Below are 22113 nucleotides of genomic sequence, written 5' to 3' on the forward strand. Positions count from 1 at the left end.
CACAACTATACTATAGCCCAGTGGTTCCCAACCACGTTCCTGGAGGACCCCCAACAGTGCACATTTTGCATGTCTCCTTTGTCTGACACACCCACATCAGGTCTTGGAGTAGCTACTAATGAGCTGATGACCTGAATCAGGTGTGTTTGATTGAGGAGACATACAAAATGTGCACTGTTGGGGGTCCTCCAGGAACGTGGTTGGGAACCACTGCTATAGCCTACTGTCTGTCAACTTCACACCTTCAACAATTCAACAGTTTACTCTACAGTAGCTCAACAAATGCCATTTTAACACAAGGAACCATGATTTTGTTTTGTAATACTCACATTTGAAAACACCCGCATCGCTTTTCTCTGCTGATGTATAATTTCCTGTGGCCTCATGGAAAGGCAGGGATAGAAAAGTATCCGACGATGAGTGCTTTCAGGGTTAGTTCACCCAAAAATGAAAATTCTGTCATTAATTACTCACCCTCATGTTGTTCGACACCCGTAAGACCTCCGTTCATCTTCGGAACACAAATGAAGATATTTTTGTTGAAAGCTGATGGCTGAGAAAGGCTTCAGATAGGCCTCCATTGGCATTCAGTACATTGACAATTCCAATATCCATTAAAAGGCACTTAAAACATCGTTACAAAGTCCATCTCACCACAGTGACTCTACAATAATTTTACAATACGACGACAATAGTTTTTGTGCGCAAAAAAAAATCTAAATAACACCTTTATCCAACTTGTTCTTGTCTTCCGTGTGTGCCTCCACGACGCATGTGCGAGAATATGATGTAGCGCCGGTGTTCGGGAATCCATGAAATGCACACTCTAACCCCATTTTGAGAACTATGCCGAGACCTAAAGCACGATCAATGTAGAATTCAACAGCTTAGACACGCGCGTCTTCCTCTGCTTGTAAACAAATCCCTTCTGGGTCATGTGTCCGAACGCCGGATCTGCGTCATATTCTCACGCATGCGTCGTGGAGGCACACACGGAAGACAAGAACAAGGATAAAGGTGTTATTTTTTTTTTTTTTTGCGCACAAAAACTATTGTCGTCGCATCGTAAAATTATTGTAGAGCCACTGTGGTGAGATGGACTTTGTAACGACGTTTTAAGTGCCTTTTATGGGTCTTGTGAGTGTAAATGTACTGAATGCCAATGGAGGCCTATCTGAAGCCTTTCTCAGCCATCAGCTTTCAACAAAAATATCTTCATTTGTGTTCCGAATATGAACGGAGGTCTTACGGGTGTCGAACGACATGAGGGTGAGTAATTAATGACAGAATTTTCATTTTTGGGTGAACTAACCTTTTAACAATCTGGGTGGAATCAGTAAGCCATCCGGGAACTTCTCGTCTACTCTTTTATGATTACTGAGGTTTCGAACATGCTACTCTTTTCACATACTGTTTTCTACTACTATATAGTAGGTAAGTAGACATATTCGAACGCAACATTATTATACGCACGTCAGAATCTCGCGAGAAATTGTCAAAAACCCTGGTAGTTCTCGCACTCTTTTATGAAAACTATGGATTCGGACATACTATTCGCTCGCCAACTGCTTTTTACATACGATATAGTAGGGAAGTATGCAGTGTCGAACGCAGCCAGTGATGAGTGAATCGTGCCAAAACTATAAGGGCAGCTAAAAGAAAGATGGGACTGTACAAATCTGAAAAATAAAATGTGTCAAAAGTGTTAGCATGGAAAAATGGAAGTCAGAAGAATACAGCTCATATTTGTTTTGCGTTAGCATTAAGCTGCTGTTTCACAATACATGAATTACATTAACAAATAACAGTAAAATGCTGCAAATATGTTTTTTCTTACACTTGAAAGCGATTTATACCTTTACAAAGAATATGCTTTAAGGATATGCGGCCCCTTTAAGAACCATGACACCGTGCGCACGGAGCATGCGCAGAAGAGATAAACGCGAGATGAGACGAGAGCAGACACAACTGATGAAGCTGAAAGCGACGCTGTTAACGATCGTGAATGAAGGACAGAAGTGGAATATTTCTGTCGGATGCCTTATATTTCCAGTCTGCAGGTGAGAGATGTTTCTCAGATTACAGAGTTTAACATTAATCAGCTCCAGAGTTTACATGTTAAAGGACCAATGTAATGAAATGCGTTGTGTGTCCTGGTTTATTATTAGAGTGTAATAATATGTTGGCAGAGAGTTTTTCACACACTCTTGACTCTATTACACCAATAAAATGTGCTTAATGTGCCACTTTACAGAAGATCTCAGACATCGGCATAATGAATGAGGGGAAAACAGGGAACTTTTGGAGACAAAGAGGCTTTTCAGCAGCTCAGTTAAACATGATGGTCCTGTTGTTTCTCTCAGACTTAGGACAGGAGTTGAACAAAACTTTTTTTGTTTTAATGCAATTTTTTGTTTTAATTTCTAACTTATACCAAACTACTCCATATTCCTGACAGAAAACATGTTCACTCACAAGTTTAAGTGTAAATGTAATTGTAATTAAAGTAATCCAGTGTAAATTCAGTAACTTCTCTTTGATTTTTCCAGATCTGGTCCTGTGGGCGTCAGTATCTCAGAGTGATCACAGTTCACACCTGCAGTGAAGCCCCTCCCACAACAATTCACCAATAAATACTGTGAATATTCACATCATCCTACAAGAGAAGGACAAACTCCCGGTGTAGAAGCTGAAATCTGCGTGACTGTTAAAGATGGAGTTTATTAAAGAGGAGATTGAAGACATGAGTTATCCAGATCCATCCAGAATAAAACATGAAGATACTGAGGAACAAATAGGTTGGTGTCCATTCTTGATTCTTGATTTCGGACTGCTTTAGTAGCTGTGAAATAATAAGCAGTAAATAAGAAATAATCAGCAAAAGTGCATCTTTTTTAATTTGGGATTTTGTGTTTCAAGTCAAGTACATCTTTTTTTTTTATACTGGGGAAATATACTCTTGTTCCATGTTGTTAGAGGGTAAGTGTGACATCTGCTATTCTGTATTATGCATTAAAAGAAAATACAGTACACCCAGAAATGTCCTTACGATTTACTCGTTTTTTACCCTCTTGCCATGTGAGATGTATACAACTTCCTTTCTTCAGACGAACACAGAAAAAAAAGAATCCCTGCTAAAGAAAACTAATTTGGGTTCCTAAAAGTTGAAGCATCAAACTGCACATACAGCAATAAATACAGTAATCCATACGACCCCAATGGATGAATCAATGTCTTCTGAAGTGAAACGATAAGTGCTTGTAAGAAAAATACCAATATTTTAAACTGTAGACTACACTGTTAAAAACTACCTGTCGATTTTACAGTAAAATACTGGCAGCAGAGTTTCCAGCCAGTTACTGTAATTTTTACAGTAGTGGTTCTGTAATTTAATTTACTGAATTTTACTGTATTCTTTGATTTCAGTAAATGCAGTACAATTCTGTAAATTAAATTAAAATTACATTTAATATATTAAATTAATATATTAAATAATATATTCAAGTATAAATTACTTGAAACATATTCGCAATGCAAACTGCATAACTTTAAAACCACAAGTTGACCAATATGATCATAAAAAAATAGTTCTAAACATCACAGATACTGATGAATTTTAACCACTTCATGAACAGACCAACATGGCCAAACAAGGCCCTGAGTGAGTCCAAAAAACTTCTGATCAAAAAAGAGAACAATTCAGCTTCAGATACTGTTCCATCACAGGATGCAAAGAGTGGCTAGATATAATAAAAAAAGAACAAATAGGAGATATTAGATATATTACAAAACATAATGATACAGTAGATACAGTCAAATAATGACAGAGGTATGATAGACACAATCATATACAGTCATTAAAATTGGTTTTAGCTTTTAAGGCATATAATCATGTTTTTGAAATTGGGCCATGTATGTTTGAGCAATGTTTCTCAACTCCAGTCCTGAGGACCCACCTCCCAGAACATTTTAGATGCCCCACTAATTAAAACACGTGATTTAACTCATTAGCTTGTTAGTGTTAAATAGGGAGACATCTAAATAATTTGCCCTGATTTTTTTTATTATCTCTTCTCGAGCTGAGAAGTACAGAGAACAGTAATATTGTAATGTAAAGAATTACTTTTAGATAACAGTAATAAGTAATCTATAATGTATTTCAGTTTGAAAGTTACTTGCACAACACTGCTCCAGTCTTGAGAACCAGAATATGTAATATGCTGCGAACAGAGTGGCAAGGCCAGACAGGAAGCTGGGATGAATGCCCTCCTCACACACTGTCAGCATCCAGTGCCCACTAGTCGTCTCCTAAAACAATCATACCACATATGACAATAGTTATTTTTAACTAAGTTATGCCATTTTTTTTTTCTTTCAGCATTTTACATATTCTATATTTTATATTCTATATTTTAGCATTCTATATTTTAGTATCTAAGAGTGAATGGTCTCATTCTTTTAAACCAACGTTGATAAAATAAATTACAAACAAAGTCTAAGTTAAAACATACTGAAATGTAAGCCAACTGGGGATGTCACCAGCGTATAAACTTGTGATAAAACTGGTATACAGCACAATTCAAAATTAATATTCGACACGGCCACCATGAGGCTCACCACCGGTGACCGCGAGGCTTTAGCAACGCGTTTTTATTATGCCGCTTGTATTAACAGATGACTGCATGTGCAAATTCGATTCACAATCACATCACAACGAAGTGTGCTGATCAACACGAAGTTCCCGTAAATACCAACAGTTGTCACTGAAGCATGTAATTCATCACAGTGTAGGACTCCATATTCTGCCCATAGTTGCTATAGCGCCGGGTAATATGTGAAATCCGACCGTGACCTCGCTGCTGAAACCCTGTGCAAGTCTCCTTTGCGTCCTGTGTGTATCCAGGATTACCAGTTAATAAGTCACTTACCACTAGAGATGCTCCGATCAGCATTTTTGGGGCCGATTACCGATCACCAAGATCATGATCTGCCGATTGCCGATCACAGAATGGCAGGGGAATGGGAATCTTTTATCTATAATCTTGCAGAGTTTGCACCATTTGTATAAATGAAACTAACTCTAAATTAACTGTATTGAGAAAAAAAACTGTAGAAATAGGCTAGAGTCAAGATCTTGAAGAACCACCAAGTGTTTATTTTAGAAAATGAGAATTTAAGGCTACAGTAGGCCATCTTTCCCAAATAAGGTAGAGTAACATAAAATGATTCCAAACAAAGAGGGGTTAGGCAGACCAACACACATCATATCAGCGTAATGGGATGTAGCCTCTTAAAACACTGATTACATGTAATAATTGGCAGCTATATGAAAAAACCTTCTTACACCAAAACTGGCTACTTCCACAAAGGACAAAACTATGGCAAGTTTTTTTTTTCTGTTATTATTATGAACGTCTGATGTAGTTGAGAAACCAACTACATCAGATCCAAAAAAACAAAGAATGTAAGCTACATTGTATGCCAATGCCATCCTTCCTAAATAACAAAACAGAGAAACAAGGAGGCCAAGCAGATAGTTACCAACCAGATGAACTTGGGATGGGATGAGGTCACATAGGCCCAGGCTGCTTGTAAAATGTAGCCTTTTTTTAAATATTAAAATTAAACAATTGGCCACAAAACGTTTCAAACCTAAACTTGCTGGGCCTCGGCCTACTAACACAGAGTATTACTGTAAAAAAAATTCAGACCTCCAATTGAACATTTTCTAGTGACCGATCACATCTAAATTTTTCAGTTGGCCAAATTGAATTTCTGTGAATTGATGCAATTTAATTCAATTAAAATTCAAGAAATTCAATTTGGCCAACTAAAAAATGTAAATGATCGGTCACTAGAAAATTTTCAATTGGAGACCTGATTTTTTTTGTACAGTGTACAAAATCATTCAGGTCTCAATCATAAAAGGCAAGTTTCTCTTGATGACTATGAGCATCTCCGCATTTTTTGATGTCAGCCGGTTTCTTTTGTCATCAATAACATTTGCAGTCATGCTAAACAGTCGCTCACAATCCACACTTGTGCATGGTGAACAAAGATATGCTCTTGCTGTCTGTGCAAGTGCAGGGAAGCGGCCTTTATTCGCCTGCCAATAAGCAAGTGGCTGACCACTGCGTGGCATTACGGTCTCTGCTAGATATTGGTTGATCTGTGAGACGATCGTGATTTCCTCATCAGTTTGTCCTGTATCCTCCTCCACCAGTTCAGCAAACATTGCCTGTAAAGAGCAAGCTGGTGGGCTTTTGTCTGTTGACCTGCTGGAACTGGGCATCTCCATGCTGCTTGTACTTGGCAGTTCAGTGTGGCAATGGGCTGTAACAACGTCCCGAAACAGATCACGCACAGTTGGTTTGATTGCCTCTGGAAAGTATCTGTCTTTGTATCTGAAATGGATATAAAAATGAAAAACTATGTGAAATCAGTTATAGTGACATGCCATGCAGGCCACACACATACATTTGTGTCAGATTACATAGTCACAAAAATTAAATACTACCAGAGTAACCCATTTTCAACTATGACAAAAAATATAAAATATTTTAGATTACTATAAGCCGTCCTTCAAATAAGGCATAGGAAAAGCCTAATTATCTATTTAAAACAAAGAGATAGTTGGACAAAGATTGAAAGACGGGAAGACTAATGATAAGTGATATAAGTTTTTCTTACCTTGGATCTAGCACCGTCGCAATTGCATATAGCTTCTGTGTGTCAATGTCAGCAAACCGTCTTCTGACAGCTTCAAGTAGTATGGTTTTTGATGTTTTCACACCATGGTTAGACTCCACCGTCTTCTCCAAGAGTCGGGTGAGAGCTCTTATGCACGGAATCACATCCACAGCGGACGCAGTTGATGAGCTAATTTGTTGTGTGAGCTCTTCAAACGGGGCGAGGATAGAGACCATATTTTCGATTAATTTCCACTGGTGAATTGTGAACGTGCATGGCTATTCATGTTCTGCAGCATAGGCTGCAAGCGCCAATTTCTGTTCTAACAGACTTTGGAACATGTACAATGTACTGTTCCATCGAGTGGACACATCCTGGCGGAGTTTTTTAATCGGCTGGCCGAGTTGCTTTTGAACATTTTCCAGCCGGGTATATGCCAACGGAGAATGCTTGAAGTGCCCAACAATTCGTCTCCCTGAGGCTGTGATATCCAAAATACTTCGCTGGGATAATACACCCTCATGCACAGCAAGCTGGAGAGTGTGTGCTACACACGGCAAGCCAGGGAAATCTGCGTCTCTCATTGCTTTCTGCATGTTTTTGGCGTTGTCTGTTAAAATTGCGTGGATTTTTTCTCTTTGTATCCCCCGTGACTGAAACATGCCGCTAAATGCGTTCACCAAAGTCTCCGCAGAATGTGACCCTGTGAAATCCTGACAATGTACCACAACGTTGTGTCTTTCGAAGTTTGAGTCAATAAAGTGTGCTGTTACACTTAGCAGGGACATTGGACAGGCGTCTGCACTCCATATATCGCTTGTGAAGCTAATATGTACACTATCCTTCAGAAGCCTGTCAATGTGTGTGTACACTGTTTGGTACAACGCGGGGAGACACACATCAGTTAGGTATTTCCTGCCTGGGGGGTCGTATCGTGGATCAAGGCAGCTTAGCAGGCGACGGAACCCTTTATCCCCCACAACGGATAGAGGTTGTTCGTCGAGGCAAATTAATTCCATAATTTTGAACGTGATGTCTTTCCACCTCTTGCTATCCCTGCTGTATGGTTCACGTCGTTTAAATGCATCACTCACAGTCGGCTGGTTGAGGGATGCGGATGTTGTTGGCTTCGGTTGGTTTAGTTTCTCATACTCGGCATATTCAGTTGAATGGCGTGTTCGAAGATGCCTAATCATGTTAGTGGTGTTAAAATGACGTTGCGTGCTTCCACCTCGGGGGATTTCATCACGACATACATTGCAAACGGCTAACTTTACGTCTTTATCGGACACTTTGAAAAACTTCCAGATGGGAGAGCTCATGTTGCCACTGACAAGCTCCGCTCTGCTGTTGTGTACCTGTGCGCCGTGCATGCACGTGTGCTTAAGCCAGTACATGTCCGGGCCCGTCTGAAGTTTGCTAGAGAGCATTTGGATGATCCATGAGAGGATTGGGAGAATGTCATATGGTCAGATGAAACCAAAACAGAACTTTTTGGTAAAAACTCAACTTGTCGTGTTTGGAGGAGAAAGAATGCTGAGTTGCATCCAAAGAACACCATACCTACTGTGAAGCATGGGGGTGGAAACATCATGCTTTGGGGCTGTTTTTCTGCAAAGGGACCAGGACGACTGATCCGTGTAAAGGAAACAATGAATGGGGCCATGTATCGTGAGATTTTGAGTAAAAACCTCCTTCCATCAGCAAGGGCATTGAAGATGAAACGTGGCTGGGTCTTTCAGCATGACAATGATCCCAAACACACCGCCCAGGCAACAAAGGAGTGGCTTCGTAAGAAGCATTTCAAGGTCCTGGGAGTGGCCTAGCCAGTCTCCAGATCTCAACCCAATAGAAAATCTTTGGAGGGAGTTGAAAATCTGTGTTACCCAGTTACAGCCCCAAAACATCACTGCTCTAGAGGAGATCTGCATGGAGCAATGGGCCAAACTACTAGCAACAGAGTGTAAAAACCTTGTGGAGACTTACAGAAAACGTTTGACCTCTGTCATTGCCAACAAAGGGTATATAACAAAGTATTGAGATTAACTTTTGTTATTGACCAAATACTTATTTTCCACTATAATTTGCAAATAAATTCTTTAAAAATCAGACAATGTGATTTTCTGGATTTTTTCGCATTCTGTCTCTCATAGTTGAAGTGTACCTATTGTGAAAATTACAGCCCTCTCTCATCTTTTTAAGTGGGAGAACTTGCACAATTGGTGGCTGACTAAATACTTTTTGCCCCACTGCAAGTGCCACTTTAGTCAGCATTTAAGAATCTAAGAATCTTAAGAGTCTTAGACTTGACTGAAAGTTGCTTTTAGCTTCTTTATAAAAGTCTCCTACTCTAAGACAACTTTTACTAAGAATCTTTTGACACTTAACATAAAGCTTAAGACTAAGAGCATTTCTGAAAGTTTTTTTCTGCGGAGTGTTTTTAATTCTCTCATTTAACCTCATTGAACTGATTCTGACTACTTTATATGTTTATTTTAGACCAGATGGAAGTGAAGGAGCAACGACACAAACTAAATGACATAAAGAAACTCTGTGACTTCAAAACTCAAGAAACAGAAGCCAAAAAGCTGCACACCTGCTCTCAGTGTGGAAAGAGTTTCACACAAAAACGAAGCCTTAACAAACACGTGAGAGTTCACACTGGAGAGAAACCGTATACTTGCACTCAGTGTGGAAAGAGTTTTACTCAAACATCAAGTCTCAGTGTTCATCTGCGCATTCATTCGGGAGAAAAACCATTTAACTGTGATCAGTGTGGTAAATATTTTATTTCATCATCAGATCTAAAAACACACCTGAAAGTTCATTCAGATGAAAGACCTCATGTGTGTTCTCTCTGTGGAAAGAGTTTTTCACGACTGTACAATTTTAAACAGCACCAGAAAACACACACAGGTGTGAGAGATCATGTGTGTTGTGACTGTGGGATGAGCTTTACTACATCTAGTCATCTGAAAGAGCACCAAAGAATTCATACTGGAGAAAGACCTTACAAGTGCTCATATTGTGACAAGAGTTTCACTCGGTCTGGTACCCTGAAATTACATGAGCGAGTTCATACTGGAGAGAAGCCGTACAACTGCACTCGGTGTGGGAAGAGTTTCAGCGATCCAACAGGTTTCAGGAATCATCTGCGCATTCACTCTGGAGAAAAGCCGTTTAACTGTGAACAGTGTGGTAAAGATTTTAATTCGTCATCAAATCTAAAAAAACACCTGAAAGTTCATTCAGAGGAGAGACCTCATGTGTGTTCTCTCTGTGGAAAGAGTTTTTTATGGCTGAAGAGTTTTAAACTGCACCAGAAAACACATGATGGAGTGAGAGATCATGTGTGTTGTGACTGTGGGATGAGCTTTTCATCAACTGGTCATCTGAAACGGCACCAAAGAATTCACACTGGAGAAAGACCTCACAAGTGTTCATACTGTGACAAGAGATTCACTCAGTCTGGAAACCTGAAAACACATGAGCGAGTTCATACTGGAGAGAAGCCGTACCACTGTACTCAGTGTGAGAAGAGTTTTAGAGATGCAGGAGGTTTAAAAAATCATCTGTTTATTCACTCTGAAGAAATAATCCTTCAAATTCATAATGACATGCACCAATCAGGCATAACATTATGAATATTGTGTATTCAATATACACCCCCCCCCCCCCCCTTGCAGCCCTGACCCTTAGAGGTATGGACTCCACTAGACCCCTGAAGGTGTGCTGTGGTTTTTCTACTCAACAGTCAACAACTTTTGCAGTGTAAATAAAGTTGAGTTTTTATTTTCTTCCGACGTGATTGTGTGACTTAGACTTAGATATATTCATAGTCATTTCCTTATTTACTACGTGTACTAAAGTGTGTTCTGAAGATCATGCAATTATGAGAAATAAAACAGAAACAACATCTTTTCTTGAACTTGTCTAGTTTCAATCACATTAATGAGTTTTCTATTGTTGTGGTCAGAATTATTGCCCCCCTTGGTAAATATGATAAAAGAAGCCTGTAAAAATAATTCTGCATTGTTAAAGGATTAGTTCACTTTAAAATGAAAATTTCCTGATAATTTCCACCATCATTTGCAAATAAATTCTTTAAAAATCAGACAATGTGATTTTCTGGATTTTTTTTCTCATTCTGTCTCTCATAGTTGAAGAGTACCTATGATGAAAATTACAGGCCTCTCTCATCTTTTTAGGTGGGAGAACTTGCACAATTGGTGGCTGACTAAATACTTTTTTGCCCCACTGTATGTAGTGAAACCATCGGTAATTTTAAAGATAAATAAACATTTTAAACATTTATTAGTACCGCCCCAAGCGAACGTGTGAAGACTAATACAAACGCACTTTACCAAAAAACCTCTATCTCCAACTTCAAAATTGTCCAACATCGTTGTTTTACCTTTTTTTGCTAAAGGATGTTTGTACTAGTCTTCGCATGAGTGCTTTGTAAACACGGGGCAATACTTCTGCTATATATCTGCAAATAACATCTGCAATCCGTGGTGTGTCACAGAGCAGCGCAAGATGAGCAATTTAGGTTAAATGTATATAAATTTTTATTTATTTTTTAGAAAGTGGCTGATGGTTTTGCTAGATAAGACCCTATTCCTCGCCTGGGATCGTGCAGAGTGGGTGTAAATACTACTCAATTTCATGTTTTTTGCTCAACCTGCAAAAATTGCTCGAGACCATTGCTGCTTCTGCAAACCGCTGATAAACAGTGTTGAGTGTAACGCATTACAAGTAACTTAAAAAAAGTAATCTGATTACGTAATTCAAGTAAATACTAAAGTAACACATTACTTTTAAAATTTACAGCAAAATATCTGTGTTAATTTCTCAAATAAGTAATGCAAGTTACAAGGGGGAAAAAAATCCTAAGTGCAGAGGCTTTGTGTGTAAACGTGATGGTTATTGTAGCTCTTGACTAAATGTGAACACAAAAAAGATTCAATATTTCTCTAAATTAATACAATTCGTCAAATGCTAAATCAGATCCTCCAATAATTAAATATGTTAAACAAAACAAATAGTTTTATGCCTTAAATAGAACAATTATGTTAAAAAAAACAAGCCCAGGAGAAAAAGTAACGCAAAAGTAATGTAACACATTACTTTTCTGAAAAAAGTAACCAGGTAACGCAGTTAATTACTTTTTAAGGGAGTAACGCAATATTATAATGCATTACGTTTCAAAGTAACTTTCCCCAACACTGCTGAACAATGCTACAAACCAACATGTTTGTTGAAGCGTTTCCTGCCTAGAGTTTTCGCGTCGCTCTGCAAAGTACGTCACCCGGATCGTTGGTCTGATTGGTTCTTCAACTGGGTGAGGCTACCCAATTGTGTACATTTGTCATTTGAACTATGCCCATTGATCACGCCTCTTGTGCAGTAGAAAATACAGAGCAGACTAATGTTCAATCTTAAAAGATTGCCAGACAAATTTAATCTGATTTTGCACAAGGCCTCTAGGTCGAACAACTATGCTTTTCCCCATTTGTTAGCTGGCGAGCCTTACCCGTCTGATGCCGTGAGTATTGAACTCCTATCGGACACTGCGAGAGTTTTCCTGGTCAAATGCCTATACTTTCTCTGTTTGTCGGCCGGTGAGACTATAGAATAATTTTGTGATAAAAGCTTGTATATCCGGCCGGTGTGAGACTCCGGATGAACAGTGAAAACATCAACAAGTTTTAATATGGTACACCTACATTTTACTAAGCCACTTGTGTTGGTAGCAGAGTCCGATGAACTGCATCCTGGTCGTCCTTTATTAAGGGACCGTGCCAGCTCCTCAGTCTTTCTATTGGCTACATAGAAAACTAAATTAGATTAAATACTAAATTACATGGCTTCAGTAACAGTTTAGTAAGTTTAGATAAAATTACCTTGATGGAAAATGTTTTTGTACCATTTTGACTTAGGGCTGAGTTCGTCTGGCTCCAGAAGGATTACACCTGATAAAACGAGAAGCCAATATTACTAGCCAAATATGTACATTACTACAGTAATATTAAGAAATGTATGGAGGGCAAAAAGTAAATGTGTCTATTTTTACTACATGCCCAAAATAATTTAGCATCACAATGAAAGGGAAAATAGCCTATATATAATTTTATAAACTAACGCATGTACTCTGTCCGTTATTTTTTGCCAAGCCAACTCTGCAACACTTGCGACTGGGAAAAAATAATGAAAAAAATGATGTTAAAAGTCTGGGCCCACCAGAAATTTCACTTGGCCCACCCTGCATCTCGGGCCTGATCGAGACTTGGATCGCTTTAGACCAATGATGTCATTGATGACTTCAGCCTGACTGGTTCAGGAAGCGGTTCGAATCTTGCCCTCTTCCCAGTTAAACCCTGCGAAATTCCAGTTTTATAGTAATAATAATATTGGCCCTCCTGCCTATGACTAAAGAATTGATTTACACACATTTGATAGCCCATTCATTTCAAGCCAATATGTTTATTACAGTTATGTTATACAATCATTATATATACCACGAGAAAATACACATTATAATCATATAATTAGATTAGTCTATGTGGAAATGTATTTTTCTTCTTCCCCGTTATGGGGGGAATACGCAAAATACAGTGTATTACAGATCACATCAGGTCATCTGTAATGTATCTGCTTGTTTTACACTCTTTTACCACCAGGTGGTATTGTGAGAAAATGAACCATTTGGCTGAAAAGCTTCAATGCTTCATGAGGCTTCATCTCGCTACCACATGCGGCCCCTTTAAGAAAGATGACACCGCGCGCACTGAGCATGCGCAGAAGAGAAAAGCGCGAGACACGAGAAGAGAGCAGACACCACAGTTGAAGCTGAAAGCGACGCTGTTAACGATCGTGAATGAAGGACAAAAGTGGAATATTTTCTCCGGATGCCTTATATTTCCAGTCTGCAGGTGAGAGATGTTTCTCAGATTACAGAGTTTAACATTAATCAGCTCAAGAGTTTACATGTTTCAGGACAAATGTAATGAAATGCGTTGTGTGTCCTGTTTTATTATTTGAATGTAATAATATGTTGGCAGAGAGTTTTTCACAGACTCTGACTCTATTACACCAATAAAATGTGCTTAATGTGCCACTTTACAGAAGATCTCAGACATCAGCATAATGAATGAGGGGAAAACAGGGAACTTTTGGAGACAAAGAGGCTTTTCAGCAGCTCAGTTTAACATGATGGTCCTGTTGTTTCTCTCAGACTTTGGACAAGCGTTGAACAAACCTTGAAGGAACTGTATGTAGGATTGTGGCCAAAACTGGTACTGCAATCACTTTCAAATTACTGTAGAGCGGTGTATCAACTCTCCCTCCCCCCTGACTCGAGGTTGCCAGATAGGCTGCAGCAGAGCAGTTGAAAATTATTAAATGGCTATAATATAATTATTGTATTATAATATTATATGGCTCTGGGCTGCAGGATCGTAGGCTGCTACAAGGAGCTTCCAATGGCAAGTGACGAGTCCTACACAGCTAATTTTTTTCTTCTTCTGTTAGTTATGTTTATGTTTCGAGATGTTTTGTGAAGTAATTATGTGTCGCAAAAAATTACTAATGGCGATTAGCCAAATATAATCGTAAATATGAACGCTCGTATGTGACAGTACATTGTTAGAACAGTAAGTTAGCTGTTAGTCTAACTTGTAACGGTAGTTATCTGTCATTAATGAAAGTATAAGCACAAGCCTAAGTCACTATGTGTCATACAGGTCAACTTGCAGCATGTGTTGTCCACTATATATGCGAACAACGAATGAGGCATCATTTTTACCGAGGTAACGTTAGGCTACTGTCTCAAATACGTTTTCACATTGCCATAATGGGTGTGCTAATGTTGTTTTCTTCAGCGTCTCAGCATAATGACAGAGAAACGGGCTCTGATAATGCATTAATAATGTTAGCAATGACGACTAGCCATTTTTATTTCCCAAACAATTCCTTAACGTAGGGCTGGGCGATATATTGCATGACATTGTTAGGCGCATCTCGCCAGTAAAGCCGGTTCCTTGATTAGTAGTAAATCGCCATCACCTGCTTTCAGATGGAGCGGCATTTAGTACACAGAGCCGTAGTTCACTGACAAGCTGAGCCATATCACATTAATTATCACGGACGCATCGCCTGCGATAATTAAGGCGATATGGCTCAGCTTGTCAGTGAACTACGGCTCTGTGTACTAAATGCCGCTCCATCTGAAAGCAGGTGATGGCGATTTACTACTAATCAAGGAACCGGCTTTACTGACGAGATGCGCCTAACAATGTCATGCGATATATCGCCCAGCCCTACCTTAACGTTACCTTTTCAATTCAATGACCCACCACCTCCTCCATATGCGCTAACCTAACGTTACTTTGCACAAACATGCATAACTTTGTTCGACTGTCATAAATATTTGAAATGTCCATTTCAAAAACATAGTTAGCCAAACATATGAACCTTAACGTTACCTGTCCAGGAGGAAATTAGCAACGTTGGCGTCTGTCTTCAAATACTTCTCCGTTTTCAGCCGTCTCCCTCTTTCAAAGGCATCTCCTATACAAATCCTTTTTTATTTCGTACATTGTCACAACGTTTTTCTGATTCATAACGAGGTCTTTTAGGTTTCGAAAATTTAGACATTTTTTATCCAAAAAGTTTGTAGCTGCAGCTGTGGTAACTACTGCTGGCAACCTCAATGCCGAAACACTACTGACTTTGTGATTGGTAGACAGGTGGAGGGTGGCGCTTCAGGCCAAAACACATGTCAACATCAACATCAGTTGAGGGCTGCAACTTCACTTTTAAAATTACAATATCCTGGCCTGACAACTGTTGTCAGTGATATAAGTATTTGAAATTAACATGATTTCTTAATGTCTAGTGACATATCAGGGCCATTTTATGATTAATTGAGATACAGTTCCTTTAATGACCAATTAATATCTAACTTGTATCAAAATACTCCATATTCATAGCAGAAAACATGTGTTCACCTAAAGGGGTGATGAATTGAGAAATCAACTTTCCTTTGAGCCTTTGATATATAAAAGTTCATTGTGATATAAGAATATCCTGTAAGTTTTAGAGCTGAAAACGTCCTTGTTATTCAAAGAAAAGCTTTTATTGACACCAGGCCCAGAAAACGAGAGATCTCAGAATATGTCGACCATTGACGTCATAGAATGTAGAAGCGCCGCCTTAAGCCGCCCACCGACTCGTGGAGCTAAACGGGTCGCGCTACAGAGCAATTAACATGCCGGTTCCAGCTCACGTGCGTAAGACATTGCGCGTTTGTTCGCTTCATTTCACAGCAGAATCGATTGTAAACAAGATACAGGTCGGGACTGGATTTGCAGACATATTGAGATTAAAACACAATGCTGTGCTTTCTATATTGGATCCGACAGGAACGGTGCAACACACTTATGTGAGTAAAACATGTTTTTTATATGTATTAGTATTGAATTGTTACAGATCGTTTGATATATATTGATTACACACCTTAGCACGCTGTCAGGCTGGAGAATCGTTTATTTTAGGTGTTATTGGATCATTCGTGATCAGACTCGGACTTATAACGTTGTGGACCAGGGCTCGCAAAGTCCAACGTCCTGGGGCTATGTGTTTTTCAGACGGGCTACCAAAACGTATCACTATCTTAAATAGGGAAATAACATTCCTTTCTAGCCTGCGCGTGCACGTGTGTGTGTGTGTGTGTGTGTGTGTGTGTGTGTGTGTGTGTGTGTACGGTTCGCGGTTATATTCACTGATCGGGCCGGCCAAGTAATACAAAAATAACATTCCAATCAATCGCGGGTGGATAAAAGATGAATAATTTTGTTTGTTTGATAAAGATATTTTTCAAGCCCTGTGAGCGTTTCCCCACACGCTTTCAAAACAATCTTAAATATGCAAATCTTATCCAATCCTAGTCGTGGGCGTTTACTTCCAAGTCTTCAGTGTGGCACGCCCATCAAAACTGAGTGTTTCTTCAGAGAGCCTCAAAACCAAGGCAGAAAATAGCCTATTACTTATTCATTATGATGTTTTTGAATGTAAAAACCACGCAAACGTCATAAGTTGACCTCAGACAACAGTATACATTTTTTTAAAGCCAGTTCATGACCCCTTTAATTTAAGTGTATATGTAAATGTAATTAATCTAATCCAGTATAAATTTCAGTGACTTTGATTTTTCCAGGTCTGGTCCTTTGTTAAAGATGGAGTTTATTAAAGAGGAGATTGAAGACATGAGTTATCCAGAACCATCCAGAATAAAACATGAAGATACAGAGGAACAAATAGGTTGGTGTCCATTCTTGATTCTTCATTATTGACTGCTTTAGTAGCTGTGAAATAATAATCAGTATATGGATGATAAATGACAGAGAAATGCATCTAAATGATCACAACCCAGTTTTAATCTTATTAACAAGTGAATGACAGAACTGACCTTTGCACATCAAAGATACTTTATACTAGGGATGTGTGAGACTAGTTGATTAAACGATAGTGCTGCTGCTAGTCAACTTGGAAGATACTAGTCGTAATTTTTTTTTTTCACATTTAATTATTTGGTTTATATTTTTTACAAAGGCTTCCCCGTCATGTTAATGTTACATCTTGAAATTAATATGTTTTTTTAACAATGTATATATGCAGAAAAACAAAATAATTATATTTTACCTCAGGTTTTGTATGCGTTGGGTTTTTTGTTGTTGTTTTTGGCATGTGCGTGTGGCGGCTTCAAAGAAATGTCTGGAAGATGAGCAAGGTAAGGGAGAATTTTGAAGGCTTACACAACTTTTCAGTTTTCTTTTATGTCATGTAAAGCTAGTATAACAATTAAACTTATCAGAACACAGATACTCCTTTTCCACCAAGGCAGTGCTGGTGCTAGTTCGGAGCCAGAGCCTTGTTTCAAATTTCTCAGCGTTACTGAGAAAAAAAAAACGCGGCGTTACTTTAATTGAGCTCACAAAAGCGGTTTTCATCCGAACAGGCTGAAGGCTTGGTGGGTGGGAGACAAGGTTGAGGTTGATAGGTTGAGTTCACACACACACACACACACACCTATGACACACACGCATATGCACAGTCACACACACCAAGTCCAACGACTTCAAAGGTAGCTTTCGCAAACTGGAAGTATGCGCTACTTTTCCCTCGTTGAGGTGAAAGGTAAGAATGTTTATGTAACGTGCAACTTATGCCCAGGAAGAAAGAGTCTCTCCACGGCGGTGGCAAGTAATTCTAATCTAATGAAGCCTCACATCATCACATGCCGCCACAAAATTAGTGGCTAAAAACCCAGGTGATAGCGTGAGCTCCACTACCAAAGGAGTAGTAAAGTACTAGTGCTGGGCGGTATGACCAAAAAATTATATCACTGTATTTTTCTAAATTATATCGGTTTCACGGTATATGACGGTATTTTTTCCCCTATGCATGACTAGGTGTTAACCACATTCTCTACTGATTGAGAGAGGAAATACTGCAGTAGATTGACTAGAATGCCCTGTTTTACTGGAATGACGAGTGCATATCGTAGAAAAACTCCACACTAGAGTTAAAGGGGTGGTAAAACACATTCTTTTGAAGGCTTGACTGTGTTTGTGGGGTGCACTGTAACATGTGTTCATGCTTCGTTTTTAAAAAAATTGCCTTATTTTTCATATATTTGACCTTTATTCTACACTGCTCTGTCCCTCCTTGTAAAACGGTCTGATGCTTTCCGGGTTGTATGAAGCCAGTCCCTCAAAAATACGCAATGGGCTCAGATTGGTTAGCTGGCCCAGTGTGTTGTGATTCGCTAACCGCCTAGTGCACGTTTGTCGGAAACGTCACACCCCTTACCTTTACCGGAGGCTGTGCTTTGGTCAGTATTAGAAACAACGGCGTCAATAAAACCACACCAATCTGAGCCCGAATCAGACCCAGAACATTTGAGTGAAGATGATCGAGCAGAACCTGTTCAGTCCTCAAGAGTAAAGACTGCGGATCTATAATGATCGCTACTGAATGGCACTTTAACTTTTGTATTTTTAGAACGATTATAGCCAAATATCTGTCGCAAGAACTAACCCAAAACGAACACTAAGCACTGGCTTTAACTAGTAAGTTAGCCAAATCACACACAGAACCATGTTTAGCATGCCTGTAGATAAACAATACATAAAAGCTCTAATCAAAGAATCATTTACACTAATGTCAGGTTCGCTGTTGAGATTTTAACGTTAGTGTTTGTAACGTTAGGTGTTCGTCGGATAACGTTAAGTATGAATGAGCATTTAACAGACTGGTTTGCAGAACAGCGTTGTCATCTGTTTACTTCCTTGCTACAACCTATTACAGGAAAACACATCGATGAAAAATAAATCAGACTTACAGGTTGTGGCCCGTAAACAGCTTCTGTTTGTAAATCCAGCTTTCATGACAAGCCGTTGTGCATATCCTGCATTGAACTCGCGAAGTTTGTGGAAGTTTGTGTTGTCCTCCGTGAAATGTGCAGCGCGCGTCGTGCATCCACACACCGGCAGTGTTTTTTTTCACGCAGCTGACGTTGTGCAAATCTGGCATTGAAATCGCGAAGACGGTGGATGTTTTCCTCTGTTAGATGTGCTGCGGGAGCCCCACGCGCGCCTGATTCCCCGCTGACTCAAACACACGTGCATATAACATGCTGTGTGTTAAACGCTCTGCAACGCACCCCCGTCCCAAGGAAGGCTGAACAGAGCAAGTACCCCAGACCTGCAATCCGGATGAAAATAACAGCGTTTCCTTGGCATCGCGGCAACAACACTCCAGCCTAACTATACCACAACAGCGCCGCGATACAAAATGGCCTCACCCCCCCTTATTTAATATTCTCGGAGGAGGGGTTTATGTAAATATTGAGCCTGGTGATGTCACCAACCCTGGAGGAATGTGTGTAGTCGCCTACTGGCCGTTTGCTGTAGTTCTTAGAAACTGATTTCTTTAAAAGCAAATATCTCCCTTTGCTTTAAACTTTGAACGTTGTAACTTTGCAGATGTTGTTTATGCTCAAGCAGCAACATTACACGCTAGCTAAAGTTAGAATAGTGAAATCGTGGTTTACCACCCCTTTAATACAGGTTTGCAAAGCCCCACAAAATGATACTATGGAGAGACAACCAATAAAACACAGACCTGCAACACACTCATTACAGGCATATGAATATTAAAATATGACCAAGGAGAGAAAAAAAAACAGAGTTGAGGGCACCTTAAGCATTTTAAAAATCTAACTCTATATAACAACAAACTGCCGAAACGAGGGAGAAACGCAGATATTTGCAATACATTTAAGAGCACTCTCTGAACAAATGACACATCAGTTTAACGAAGAAATAATAAAGCAGTTTCTTTTTTGCCCATTCTTCTTTGAATTGTCAGTTAATTTATTAACTTACATCATTCATTGTCTTTTGTATAGCAGAATAATCCATCGTGTCATCGCTGTCGTGATCATATGGTTCAGTGTAGCCTAATCAGTGCACATTTCATTTGAAGAAGACGTGATGAAATATATGCTTAAACACGCTTCTGGTACTTGTTCAGAGCACTAGAGTATATGAAATATGTCCATTAAAAACTTAAATGCGCTCGCTCCGGTCTATATATATGTGCTAACATTATATGATCCATGTGGAGAACGCTGTTAATCTCATCACGGCGCTCCGCGCAGAAACCGCTCTCTCTCGCGCGCCGCGTGTAGTTTGAATTCTTCGTTATAATCAAGGGCTGAATCCGAAATCGCCCCCTATACCCTCAAATAGGGCATTATTTGGAGGGGACAGCGCTTTGTAGTGGTGTCCGAAACCATAGTGGACGTTATTGAGTGCACTCATTCTATCCCACATCGCACCGCAATAACTAGTGTACAGCCGATGTACACACAACGGTTGTCCGACTTCACGCACTCGTTTTCATTCACTCCTTCAAATAAAGTGATAACGTTGGGAATAGTGAATGAGGATACATGGGGCGATTTCGGATTCAGCCATAGGCTGTAATGCGATCTCAGCTGTGCTCTGACTGCTCTCACTAGTACAGTGCATCAATGAAATGGGTCCCCTCTCAAACAATGACGCGCTGCGCCGCGTTCCGAACGTTGTTTAAGCGACACATACCGGTATTGCGGTATCATCAAAATTCATATCATAACAAAAATAAATACCCGTATTCGGTATGAACCGGTATACCGCCCAGCACTATATAGTACTGATAATATTTACACAATATTTACACTATAGTAGGTCTACTGATAATATTTACAATAATGTATTGAATTTGATAGGTGTCTCTCACATTGTCCCACAGCAACATTTCAATAGTGTACATTAATGTACAATGTTTTATAATAATAATTTATTCTATTTAGTGTCCAATTCATTCATTTAACATATTTAATGTTGGGGGCACCCAAGTTTTGAAAAAATAAAAAAAAAGTAACTCAGTAGTTACTTTCCCTGGTAATTAGTTACTTTTATGACGATATAACTCAGTTACTAACACAGTTACTATTTGTAAGAAGTAACTAGTAACTATAACTAATTACTTTTTTTAAGGAACGTGCCCAACACTATTCTAAAGTAGCACCAAAACATTGCTGGGCTAGAAGTAAGAACCGATTACGTCAGGCGCTGGGGGCGGGGTTAACAAGACAAACACAAACTTGAGATCCGCCATTGTTGAAACAGCAGCTAATGGAGCTAACAGCTGATGCTCGTTTGTAATCTCCACCTATACAAATTATGGCAAACTGCATGAATGCGTTGGATTCGCTGTGTTTTCGTTGTGTTTTGATGCCGCTGTAGGATCGTAAAGCCATGGGAATCAATAGTAACGCAACGTTTGCATTGTTGATGGAAGGCTTGTTCGCAGCGGTGCTGTGCAGACCGAACGGCTTATGATAATGAGTCCAGCTAGAGCATATGACTCCTTATATTTTAGATTCACTCACGCGTTTTTTTGAATATCATACGTGGATCGGTCTGCGCAGCGCCGATGCATCTCGAACAAGCCTGGTGTGTGTGTGTGTTTCCCGCTGCCTCGCTAGCGCTGCATCTAAAGATGAGATGTATACAGTGACGTAAGACTTGGCTCTGTTGTGGCTCTCAGCATGTGGAAAAGCAAACGGTTCTTAGAAGGCTCTATGAACTGAGACTAGCACTGGCTCTGAACTAGCACCCGGTTCATTCTGGTGGAAAAGGGGAACCATTGCATCACAGTTTGTTGCGTATGGGGCTGCATAGCCGCAGACCAGTCAGGGTGCCCATGCTGACCCCTGTCCACCGCCGAAAGCACCAACAGTGAGTATCAGAACTGGACCACGGAGCAATAGAAGAAGGTGGCCTGGTCGGATGAATCACGTTTTATTTT

At 39.6% G+C, this 22113-nt stretch overlaps 2 protein-coding genes across 5 annotated transcripts in view; both read left to right on the plus strand.

Moving 5' to 3' along the window:
• Positions 1-1933: 1933 nt before the first annotated feature.
• On the plus strand, positions 1934-10796 carry LOC307130459 (uncharacterized protein). The gene is made up of 3 exons (XM_079823432.1): positions 1934-2060; positions 2550-2798; positions 9190-10796. Exons 2-3 carry the CDS (start codon positions 2714-2716, stop codon positions 10332-10334), a joined length of 1230 nt encoding a protein of 409 aa, XP_079679558.1. The 5' UTR covers positions 1934-2060; positions 2550-2713; the 3' UTR covers positions 10335-10796.
• A 2694-nt stretch (positions 10797-13490) lies between these two features.
• Positions 13491-22113, plus strand: part of LOC307130457 (uncharacterized protein) — a 40379-nt gene continuing 31756 nt past the window's right edge. The window contains exons 1-2 of one of the 4 annotated variants that reach the window (XM_079823425.1): positions 13491-13625; positions 16910-17013. The gene's annotated coding sequence lies outside the window, so the exon portion shown is untranslated. The remainder of the gene's footprint in view (positions 13626-16909; positions 17014-22113) is intronic. The other 3 variants (XR_013817033.1, XR_013817032.1, XM_079823426.1) reach the window with 3 other exon arrangements.

This window comes from Gobio gobio, assembly GCF_949357685.1.
Source record: "Gobio gobio genome assembly, chromosome: 8".
NCBI lineage: Eukaryota > Metazoa > Chordata > Actinopteri > Cypriniformes > Gobionidae > Gobio > Gobio gobio.

Excerpts from the sequence above, each read along its gene's own strand:
- LOC307130459 (XM_079823432.1), top strand. The coding sequence starts at position 2,714 with ATGGAGTTTATTAAAGAGGAGATTGAAGACATGAGTTATCCAGATCCA. Across the intron at positions 2,799-9,189 it reads AGATACTGAGGAACAAATAG|ACCAGATGGAAGTGAAGGAG; the intron begins GTTGGTGTCCAT and ends TGTTTATTTTAG.